This window comes from Palaemon carinicauda, chromosome 18, assembly GCF_036898095.1.
Source record: "Palaemon carinicauda isolate YSFRI2023 chromosome 18, ASM3689809v2, whole genome shotgun sequence".
NCBI classification, from domain to species: domain Eukaryota; kingdom Metazoa; phylum Arthropoda; class Malacostraca; order Decapoda; family Palaemonidae; genus Palaemon; species Palaemon carinicauda.
Window position 1 is genome coordinate 31,186,370 of NC_090742.1, and position 12,500 is coordinate 31,198,869.

General features: G+C 35.9%; 1 protein-coding gene across 1 annotated transcript in view; it reads left to right on the forward strand.

Moving 5' to 3' along the window:
- LOC137657243 (uncharacterized) overlaps positions 1–12,500 on the forward strand; it is a 56,318-nt gene that overhangs the window by 11,246 nt on the left and 32,572 nt on the right. The window contains exon 2 of the mRNA XM_068391582.1: positions 5,644–5,961. Coding sequence (XP_068247683.1) covers positions 5,644–5,961 — 318 coding nt within the window. The remainder of the gene's footprint in view (positions 1–5,643; positions 5,962–12,500) is intronic.

The window sequence follows — 12,500 nt, forward strand, 5'->3', positions numbered from 1 at the left end:
ATGTGAAATACTCTGGTTGCTGCAGAACACAAAAGCATTTACACCAGATAAAAATGTCACCCGGGCAATGGCGTTTAATCTCCAACTAAAAAGAATAGAAGGATGAAAATAAACGAACTTTAAAGAAAACTAAAATATTTGGTGAAACATTTTTTTTTCTTTAATGTTCGTAATAAAAATTCAGTGCCATCTCCATACAACAGTATTCTAAAAAAACTTATATTATTTTACTTTTAATAAGAATTTTATTGCAACGGGTGTGTAGAGTGTAAACCCTTTAAAAATCTCTCGCCCAGACAAGAAAGATGTGTGTGAGAGAGAGAGAGAGAGAGAGAGAGAGAGAGAGAGAGAGAGAGAGAGAGAGAGAGAGAGAGAGAGATTTCAACATGAAAAATGAAGATGGAAAGATTCAAGAAAACCCAGAATTGCAAATAGCCCTCCAAGCTTTGTTAAGAGTGTCTCTAAACTGCGTAAAATATTAATAAAAAACGACTCTATTTACTCTTCAATTGATGTTCAAGCACGAACAAATTTTGATACATTTTTTAATCGTCTTTGAAATGTATTTAGTTATTGTCATTCTTCGATTTTCCTTTTGTTAAAAAATGGGCATTTAACTCATCTAGACTATGTTTCATGGAATTAGTTCATATTCCGAAATAAAACATTAACAACAAAATAATAAAAATAATAATAATAATCTATCTACTAAGGCAATTCTCCCAATTTTGGAGGATAGCCGACATAAGAAAAAGGAAGAAAAAAAGAAAGAAAGAAAAAAAAACGGGATTTTCCTTCTCTTCGTTCCTTCTGGCCAGACGAGAAATTCAGCAGAGTTTGGCCGATACTGCTAGGGTGCCACGGCCCACCCTTCCCAGTTAGCCACCACAATGAAGCTTTATATGCTGACTTCCCTACTGCCGCTACCTCAGCGGTCACCAAGAAGACCGAAGGAAGCAGCATGGCATATGAGAACTGCGTCACAATCGCTCGCCATTCATTTCTATTTCTAGCACGCTCTTTTGCCTCTATCACATCTATTCTCCTATCACCCTGAACTTTCTTCACTCCGTCCATCCACCCAAAACTTGGACTTCTTGTACTTCTCTCATCAACTCTGGCATTCATCACCTACTTCAGCAGTATTTTCCATTCTTGCTACATGACCAAACCACCTTAACACTTGAATATCCACTCTAGCTGCTAATTCATTTCTCATACCCATTCTCACCTTCACAGTCCACCACTTCGTTCCTAACCCTATCTACTCGAGATACACCAGCCATACTCCTCAGACACTTCATCTCAAACACATTCAATTTCTGTCTCTCCGTCACTTTCATTCCCCACAACTCCGATCCATACATCAGAGTTGGTACAATCACTTTCTCATATAGAACTATTTTTACATTCATGCCCAACCCTCTATTTTTTACTACTCCCTTAACTGCCTCCAACACTTTGCAACCTTCATTCACTCTCTGACGTACATCTGCTTCCACTCCACCATTTGCTGCAACAACAGACCCTAAGTACTTAAACTGATCCACTTCCTCAAGTAATTCTCCATTCAACATGACATTCAACCTTCCACCACCTTCCTTTCTCGTACATCTCATAACCTTACTCTTACCCTCATTAACTCTCAACTTCCTTCTCTCACACACTCTTCCAAATTGCGTCACTAATCAGCCAAGCTTCTCTTCTGTGTCTGCAACCAGTACAGTATCATCCGCAAACAACAACTGATTTACCTCCCATTCATTGTCATTCTCGTCTACCAGTTTTAATCCTCGTCTAAGCACTCGAGCATTCACCTCTCTCACCACTCCATCAACAAACAAGTTAAACAACCACGGTGACATCACACATCCCTGTGTCAGCCCCACTCTCACCGGAAACCAATCACTCACTTCATTTCCTATCCTAACACATGCTTTACTACCTTTGTAGAAACTTTTCACTGCTTGCAACAACCTTCCATCAACTCCATATAACCTCATCACATTCCACATTGCTTCCCTATCAACTCTATCATACGCTTTCTCCAGATCCATAAACGCAACATATACCTCCTTACCTTTTGCTAAATATTTTTCGCATATCTGCCTAACTGTAAAAATCTGATTCATACAACCCCTACCTCTTCTAAAACCACCCTGTATTTCTAAGATTGCATTCTCTGTTTTATCCTTGATCCTATTAATCATTACTCTACCATACACTTTTCCAACTACGCTTAACAAACTAATACCTCTTGAATTAAAACACTCATGCACATCTCCCTTACCCTTATATAGTGGTACAATACATGCACAGACCCAATCTACTGGTACCATTGACAACACAAAACACATATTAAACAATCTCACCAACCATTCAAGAACAGTCACACCCCCTTCCTTCAACATCTCAGCTCTCATTTCATCTAGTGCTCTCCTCACTTCATCTATTGTAATCTCTCTCTCATTCTCATCTCCCATCACTGGCACCTCAACACCTGCAACAGCAATTATATCTGCCTCCCTATTATCCTCAACATTCAGTAACCTTTCAAAATATTCCGCCCATCTTTTCCTTGCCTCATCTCCTTTTAACAACCTTCCATTTCCATCTTTCACTGTCTCTTCAATTCTTGAGCCAGCCTTCCTTACTCTCTTCACTTCTTTCCAAAACTTCTTCTTATTCTCTTCATATGAATGACCCAGTGGTGAGAGTGAGAACGGGTGTAAGAAATGAGTTAGCAGCTAGAGTGGATATGAATGTGTTGAGGTGGTTTGGCCATGTTGAGAGAATGGAAAATGGCTGTCTGCTAAAGAAGGTGATGAATGCAAGAGTTGATGGGAGAAGTACAAGAGGAAGGCCAAGGTTTGGGTGGATGGATGGAGTGGAGAAAGCTCTGGGTGATAGGAGGATAGATGTGAGAGAGGCAAGAGAGCGTGCTAGAAATAGGAATGAATGGCAAGCGATTGTGACGCAGTTCCGGTAGGCCCTGCTGCTGCCTCCAATGCCTTAGATGACCGCGGAGGTAGCAGCAGTAGGGGATTCAGCATTATGAAGCTTCATCTGTGGTGTATAATGTGGAAGGTTGGGCTGTGGCACCCTAGGAATACCAGCTGAACTCAGTTGAGTCCCTTGTTAGGCTGGAGGAACGTAGAGGGTAGAGGTCCCCTTTTTTGTTTTGTTTCATTTGTTGATGTCGGCTACCCCCCAAAATTGGGGGAAGTGCCTTGGTATATGTATGTATATACATATATATATATATATATATATATATATATATATATATATATATATATATATATATATATATATATATATGTGTACATATACACACGCACACATGCACAGACATACATACATATATATATATATATATATATATATATATATATATATATATATATATATATATTTATATATATATATATATATATATATATGTATATATATATATATATATATATATATATATATATATATATATATATATATATATATACATACACATACATATATATATATATATCATCTCTACCTACGCCTATTGCCGCAAAGGACCTCGATTAGATTTCGCCAGTCGTCGCTATCTCGAGCTTGTAATTCAATACTTCTCCATTCATTATCTCCTGTTTCACGATTCAGTCCTCAGCCATATAGGCCTTGGTCTTCCAAATTTTCTCGTACCTGGTGGAGCCCAGTTAAATGTTTGGTGAACTAATCCCTCTTGAGGAGTGCGAAGAGCATGCCCAAACCATCTCCATCTACCCCTCACCATGGTCTCATCCACATATGGCACCAGAGTAATCTCTCTTATTGTTTCATTTATAATATTGTCCTACCATTTAACTACCAATATTCCTCTGAGGGTTTTGTTCTCAAATCTATTAAATCTCTCGGAGATTGTTTCAATGTCAAACCATGACTCATGTCTATACAGTAAAACCGATCTCACTAAACTAATATATAGCCTGATTTTTAAATGTAATTTCAGGCGATTTGATTTCCAAATGTTACTTAACCCCGCCATGGTGTGAGATATATATATATATATATATATATATATATATATATATATATATATATATATATATATATATAAGTGTATATATATATAAATATATATATTATATATATATATATATATATATATATATATATATATATATATATATATATATATATATATATATATAAGTATATATAAGTATATATATATATATATATATATATATATATATATATATATATATATATATATATATATATATATATATATATATATATATATATATATATATATATATATGCTATTGTGAGTATCTAATTTTTATTTATGATCAACAAAGTCACCAAATGCTAAATTCAGAATACTACTGTAAGAGATAATAGAAAAAATTCATGCAATTGATGAAGCATGCATCGATTTAGCAAACTTGTTCTCCACGACTGGCCAATTAAAAATCCAAGATGGTGGCTATGTTTCAAAATGGCTGCCAAATTATCAGCCAGAAGATGACGTTTTGCATAGAAGTATTTGTTCTTGTCCAAGCTGCATGATCTAGACATGATTCCTATGTTTTCAAGGCTAATAAATAGATTTTGATAATTAGAAAGTATACTGACATATTTTCCCTAAACAAGTTAATTTTTAAGAAGTAAACTAATATATGTATGTTTCAAGATTTTAACATTTTTAAAGCACACCAACATATTTTTCTCACTAATTTTCTCATTGCTTATCCGAGACTAACCGCATTGGATCGCGATCTAAACTAGATGAGGATAGCACACAGAAGATCTCTACGTGTGACAGAGTACGCTTAGCTCTAAAACTTTCAAGTAAATGAAATTGATGAAGTTCTTAAAAGAGTGATTGAAATGTATGTTGACATTATACTGAAATAATCTACTAGTAACCTAAATACTGCCTAACTAACACCAAATCAGTTAGGCAGCTGCACCAGAATAGACAGGACTGCCAGCGTTGGAGAGCTAAGCCAAGGATAACAAGGATTTAGTTACCTGCATGGCACACAAATTGCATGGGACTTATGACACTGGATAAACGGTTGGACTAGGTGTAGAGCACGACGCAAGAACTTTGTTGTATCCCATTCAAGAAAGTGTCTATTATACATGTTCAGGGTGGTAAAAGGATAAAACCTCAGCCCTGAACGTCATATTGACCATGGAACACTGATTGGACCAAGTGTGGTCTATGTCATATTCCTCTGTTTTACTCACTCAATACGCTGCCAACCAAGTTAGACCCTACAAAACTTGAAGAAGGTGGTGGGATAGAAGAAACCTTGAGACAAAAGGCGGCACCATATCATGGGAGTTACAGAATTCTACTTAACAACACAAAATTAAGCAGCGCTGAAAATAGATAAACCACTGCAGGTAACAGTGATGCAGGTGGTAGAAGTACGATCACATGGAAGGTTCAAAATCGGGGAGCTTAGAGAACCAATGACAATGCGGGAGAATAAGAAAATAAACGAATGTGCAGAAACACTCATGGATAATAAACTCCTTCCCAAACTAAGTGCAGTAGATGCCATAGCACAAGGACTGAAATATCATCCTGCCTGTTTGGGAGCATTGTATAACCGAGAATGAGTCTACATAAAATTCCAGGAGCAAGAGAAAGCACAGGAGCACTGCAAGGAAGAATATCCAATTGCTTTCACCCAGTTAGTTACCTCCATTAGTGAGAGGAAAAATACATGTGATGCTAGAGTTGCACCATTTTTCAAGCTGACTGACTTGACCATTCTCTTCAACCTAAGGGTGGAACAACTTGGTGTTGAATCACCTGATGTTAATATTTTTCGATTCAATGAACAGTTGCTGTTTCACATTTCCATGCTGCAACTCGAGATGTTCTGCTGGCTTTGGAAAATGATGGAGGCTCATCTCACAAGCATCAAACTACGATGTAATGATGAATATAGAGTAAGCTGCTGAAATAATAAGGCAAGACATACTCCATCATAATTCCTAAGTCTTTGAAAAGGTGGAGTCCTCTCTGCAGTAATGCAGGAGAAGGGCAATCCATTCCAAAAAGAATCCGCCAATCTGCTGATGCTAGACATGAAGAATATTGCAGACCAACTTTACCTGATATGGAATAGCTACACATTACCGGCGAGCCAAAGAGCTGATCAAATCATTCAAGGAAGGGCTAGATGATCAAAGTGACAGTTCTACCTATCATCAATTCAAGAAAAAATCATGTTACTTCACACAAGAACAGGCTGATATAATTTCTAAGGTGAAAATCCTTAAAGGGTGTTAGTCAGTTATTCTCAACCCTCTTAATCTCCTTCAAGAACAGGCAGTGTGACTTGTAAGAATTCTTCAAGCACGAGAATCAGGTACACTCTACATTTCTCTGTGTGACAGTGGCAATCTTCATAAGTGCTAAAAATCACAGAGAGCTAAAGCCAGAATAATTATCATTGATGGACCTAAAGTTATCAATGCCTCACCTCCTCTTATTATACAAATAGTCACACATACGTTATATATATATATATATATATATATATATATATATATATATATATATATATATATATATATATATATATATATATATATATATATGTATACACACACATATCAATAACACAAACATTGAAACCCACATCCTTCTTTACCCTTCAATAGAGTTAAATGTGTATTGTGAATTTTCGAATCTGAAATTCCTCCATAGACGCGACAGACGACCCAGATTTAATTACAAGCGAGAGAGAAATTCTGAGTTTCCTGCATAATTGATGCTCCACTCAGTAGACCCATCATGAGAAGGCCTTTAAAACCAAGAGAGGAATAGGGATAAGTGGAAGGCCCCCCCCCCCCCCTGCTAGCAGGGTCTTTAAAAGCGGATAAGGGTAAGAGGGGGGGGGGAAGGTGATAGCAGGGCCTTTAGCTCGCACCTGCAATGCCATCACGCATTTAACATCCCTTTGACTGGGGAAGTGGGGGGGAGGATGGCTAAGGGGGAGAGACGATGTAGATGTCAAAGGAGGGTGGATCAGGGGAGGAAGATGAGGAGGAAAACGAGAAAAGAGAGGGAATGCACAAGAGACGAAAGGAATGAATGGTATAAGGATAAGAATAGGAAGTCAAGGAAAACGAATAGGCGAGAAAGAAAGGTTGAGAATAACAGAAAGAAGGAATAAGCAGTAAAACAAACAAGGGTATATATATAGGGAGCGTTAATGATGGGAAAATAATAGGCCGAAGTAAGAGAGAGGCATATAAGAAAGAAAGACACAAAAGTAAGGCAGAGAAAGTAATGCAGATTCAAAACCTAAGAAACCCATTTCAATTCGGACATAAATGGATCTAATCTGTCCGGAGAACTTTAATTCATGTAGTGGAAGCGTTGTCAACTAAGGTTTCGCAGGAATCTCATGAAAGCAGGTGGCTAAATCTAATTAATTCAAGAGAGAGAGAGAGAGAGAGAGAGAGAGAGAGAGAGAGAGAGAGAGAGAGAGAGAGAGAGAGAGAGATAATTACGTGTATACATACATGTCTCTGGTAGATTTCTTTCTAAATCCAATGCCGAACGCTTACCTGAAAAGATAGAAAAAAAATTAGCTGGGTGAGACTAACGAAGAAATGCAAACAGGCATCCCAATGTGCAAATAATTATTCCACTTGGTATTCTGAGTCGACATGGAAGTTTGTATGATGAAAAATGGCTGATTGAAATGTGACATAAAAAAATAATCAAACATGTTAATTAGCAAAAAATAAGAATTTTTGATTGCATGTCATTCATATTCCTCCCATATTCCTTTTGTGCAGTTTCCTCCTGCAGTACTGCTAGGCATTTCTGATGGAATCTTGCATATAATAATAATAATAATAATAATAATAATAATAATAATAATAATAATAATAATGATAATGATAATGATAATGATAATAATAATAATAATGATGGAAACGAAAATGAGAATAATTCTTGTATTCATAAAATCAACAACAGTCAGGAATACATTAATTTACCAAATACAATAAACGTTACACGCCACGACAAAGCTGAAAGAACTATGAAGAAACGAAACGGAAAATTCACATGTTCCCTTCATGTCCGCACTACAGGTACAACAATTGCCACATGAATTAGACAGGCTCTGGAAGGTAGAAACAAAATTACGCAAGCTGTCTTGTCTGTTTAGGAGGTAACTAATGACAATAAACTCTCTGCAAGTTGCAATGCTTTGCACCTGCAGATCTAGTGGTGTACTCACAATCATTGTGTTGTTGAAGGAGCAACGAGGAACCTGGAGGCTGGAAGCCTCTAATGATCATGCGATGTATTTTACATTTGAGTTTATCTTTTTTCCACATCTAAAGTAAAATTTCTTCTTTTCTATATTTCTTTCACTAAATAAAAATTATCCTATTATACTCATTAGGTCCTCTTCGTAAGGTTGTAGCTCAATCAATTAATTTCGTTTTTTCCTATTTAGAAATGATAAAAGCCGGAGAAAAGGAAGTTGTTTTCTATATTCTTGACAAAATAACAAATTAATCAAATCTTCTTACTGATTTTCACGAAAATTACATTTTACAATTTCCCCTTTGTTTCTATTCATAATATCTAATTTTAACGTATTTTCTTTGGTTCTGAAGTATAGTACTGATGCAAATGAATTGTCATCTATCCGTTCTTTCATTTTCTTTCCTATATATTCCTAAGCTCACTTTACTTTTTAATTCTTCCTATTTATCAGTACCCACTTTATGATTCCATTTATGTCTTAATCTGTCTTCTAATTTCCGTTACGTCTAAGTTTAATTCTTTCAGGTACTTTGCTCATTATGTCCACCGTCTTCCTCCTTCTTCTTGTATGTTTAGAGTTATGGTTTTCAGTATCTTTTTTCCCCTTTAGGGTACTGTTAATGTACTGCAGCTTTGCGTCTATCACTCTTGTTTTCATAAATATCCCTATCTCTCTCTTTACTATAGTATCTGCTGTACTTTTAGTCACACCTAATATTTTCCTAAATACTCCATCCTCTGTCCTTTGTAGAATCTCTATTTAAGTTTCCGAAAAGCTTATTATGTTTGATCCATACAGAATAGATAGTAATGCAATAATTTTCCCAAACGTTTTTCCTACTAGTACTTTATAAAAACTTTTCCCTATGACTGAATACGTTAGATCAGCTATTTTTTTTTCCTAACATTTCCCTTTACTTGCTCTTTGCCCTCCCCTTAATCAATATTTCTTGTGTGTCATTGGTAAATGTTTGCAATCGCATTTATAATTTTGGTGTGGATCCTGTATTCTGTTGAAACGTCTGCTAATACCTCCCTTCTTACAGAGTCGAAGGCTTTGCATTTACACAATAGAGAACAACAGCAAAACAAAGGAAACAAGAAATTCACATATAAAAAATCAAACAAGAAACCTACATCAGTTCACTTGACTTTTAACAACCCAGTAACCTTCTATTACTATTATTACTGTTATTACTAGCTAAGTTACAAACCTAGTTGGAAAGGCAGGATGCTAAATACCCAAGGGCTCCAACGGGGAAAAATAGCCCAGTCAGGAAAGGAAATAAGGAAATAAATATACCAAGGCATTACAGGAGATTTGTGAGTCACAAAAAGAAACCCGAAAAGAGACAAACTTATATTTGGTTAAAGTAATAATGGGCAGCTACCTTAAATATCTTCTTAACCAGTGACTCATATCATTATAATTGCAACTCATTAAAGCTGTTTATATTGTAATAGAATAAGTCACACGACGTTACTAATCAAAGTTGAATCTAGGCTGAAATTAATACTGAAGTTTGATCAAGTATTCCCGAGTAATTCACTTCACAACAAGGTATCCTCTCCATACACGACGAAGTTTTGTATCTAGTTATCTAATTTCATTACTATTGCAAGTCAGGATACAACACTAGCTGCAAAAGTTGGATGCTAAAAGCAGCTCAGCACGGAAAGGTACAATGACAAGTAAAGAATGAAATAGAACGATAAAAAACTAAAGATAAAATTAATTTGGATAAGCAAACTATAGTAAAATAAATGTGATAAATATCAAATAAACTACGAGACGAGGCTAGTGTGTCTGGTTTTAATTCTAATTTCCTCTGAAGAGATACTTGTCAAAACGTCAGCCGATTAATTGTGGTATAAAGTTCTTCATTTGTTAATTTTAGTGCACCGGTCATGAAACATTTTCCTTCTTACTCTACTTGTCTTAAAATGATTGTGCAGAAAACGCGAGATTCGCGAAATTGAGTTTTTTTCATGTCAACATTTGTGACATCTATAATAACTTACATTACACCACCTTCCACTGTAACGTTAAATGCCAACAATATCTATCAGACTACATAAAGAACATTCCCGATATAGCAAAAGCAGGAAACAAAAATAACACTATTTCATATATTTTACTAAGCGTATAAACAGACATTGGCAGCATCCTTGAGATAATACTCTACCGACTTCTAAATATTTCAGTTTCCTCTGGATTAGTTTCCAATTCAGCTGATTTAATGAACATTTCACTGGTATCTAATACAGGAAGTTTCAATTTAACTTTAATTTGAAGATGAGTACCAGTGCTTTTTCGTCTTTATGAAATGTACTCAGCCTATTATCAGTTAGTAAGAACATTGTATCGGGATGCTGATACTTGATCCAAAGGGTCTGCCTGCTGAATTACCAACAGCCATCCCTGGACCTACTTTGGGAGGAGAGGGGGCTGGCCGTCCCTTGACCTACTTTGGGTGGAGAGGGGGCCTGGGCGCTATTCATATGTGTATACAAAGACTATATACTGAAGGAAGATAGGAAGGCTCAAAATACGAATGTAAATATACTAGTTGCTGACTCCAAAGTGAACACAATAGTTTGACCGCTCAGTCTTTAAAGGCAGGTCTACACGCTCCGTTTTGCACAACAATTTGTCTGCTCAGTCTTAAGACGGAATGAAAACCTTACAATTTTATTGCGTCTACACGGTACCATGATGTTTGCATAAATTTCGCTGAGTTTTGTCAACATCGTTATGGAGGAGGTACTCGTTTTGTCAATTTTGATGTGTTGTGTTGTGAAAAAAAAAAAAAAAAAGATTTAGCCAATTCTTTGCGGTAAACACTTTTCAAAGAATTTCTTTTTTTTTTTTACCACCATGTCTCTGTTGGCATTTTTATAAATTTCTTTGAATTTTTTCACTAAGCTTTAATAAGCCCTCCCCTTTTTATCCCGGTCACTATAATCCTTTGATTTGACACGCCAAATGCATGGGAAACTTTCGTACAATGCAATAAATTCTGTGAGGAACTCTCGAGAACATTGCCTAAGGTCTGCCATTGTTGCTTGTTGAATTAAAACTGATGCACAAGATAAAACGAAAGGCGGTGCTACCGTCTACACGTACCGACTTGTCTGCACAATTCATGGATATCTATGCTCTCCTAGCCCAGTTCTCGCTGCAACTGTACCGTCTTGCGTTGGAGTCAAAACTGCGCTGTTTTCCTGTCCACACTCAACGTTTTATCTGCAACGTCTTGAACTGTGCAGACAAAAGGTTGTGGAAAACGTAGCGTGTGGACCAGCCTTTTAGATGGCGTTGTAGGCATATCGCACGTCGTCTGTTTGTTTATATTTTAGAATTTGACAGTTGACAAACGAAATCGTGTCGAAAACAGTGAATAAGTCACACAAGAGTTTTGTTTGCAATAAACGAAAAGCAACCGAACCTCTTTGGTGTTTCACAGGTTCCCTAAGGATAAAGAGCGGTAAGTACTAATAGTATAATACATGAAATATGTGCTCCCCATGAGTAAACCTCACTAATATTAGGTATAAGATTAAGGCTAAGCATCCGCAATACACTTTTCTCAAACTTTTTTATTTGGTCATAAAGCTATTGAAACTATGTATTTCTCGTGAGCTGACATATTTAGCGTTAGGAACATGTTTAGTGGTATGTAAAGCTCATGAATATTTCATCATGCTTACCCACTTGAGTAGCATTACAGGAGTATATTGCTTCTACATGTTATTTTGTTAAAGTGTTCCTAGTCTTATTATTTTTTGTATTTCCTAAATAAAGACAAACATTTTACAGTATTTGCATACTGTATTTGTATTTTCAGGTGCAGAATTTGTGTTAATTTGTCTGTGTTTTCTATGTTGGCATAATTACTTTGTCTTATGTTTGCACTATGTATCTAATTCTTAAACAAACCTTATTTTAGTATTATGTTTTCTCATATTTATAATTATATTAGAGTTTATTTGCATGTATTTCATGATGAAATTTTAGTTTGTTTGTATGTTATTTTTTTTTTAGGAGGGGGTTACAGTTTTTATATGAGCAATATTATTGAAGGAGTTATTTTTCCTCATTTATGTATATTTTATTAATGTTCATTTGCATGTGATTCATTTCTCATTTTTGGTTGGCTTGTATGCTACCTTATTTCGATTTCCAAGCCCA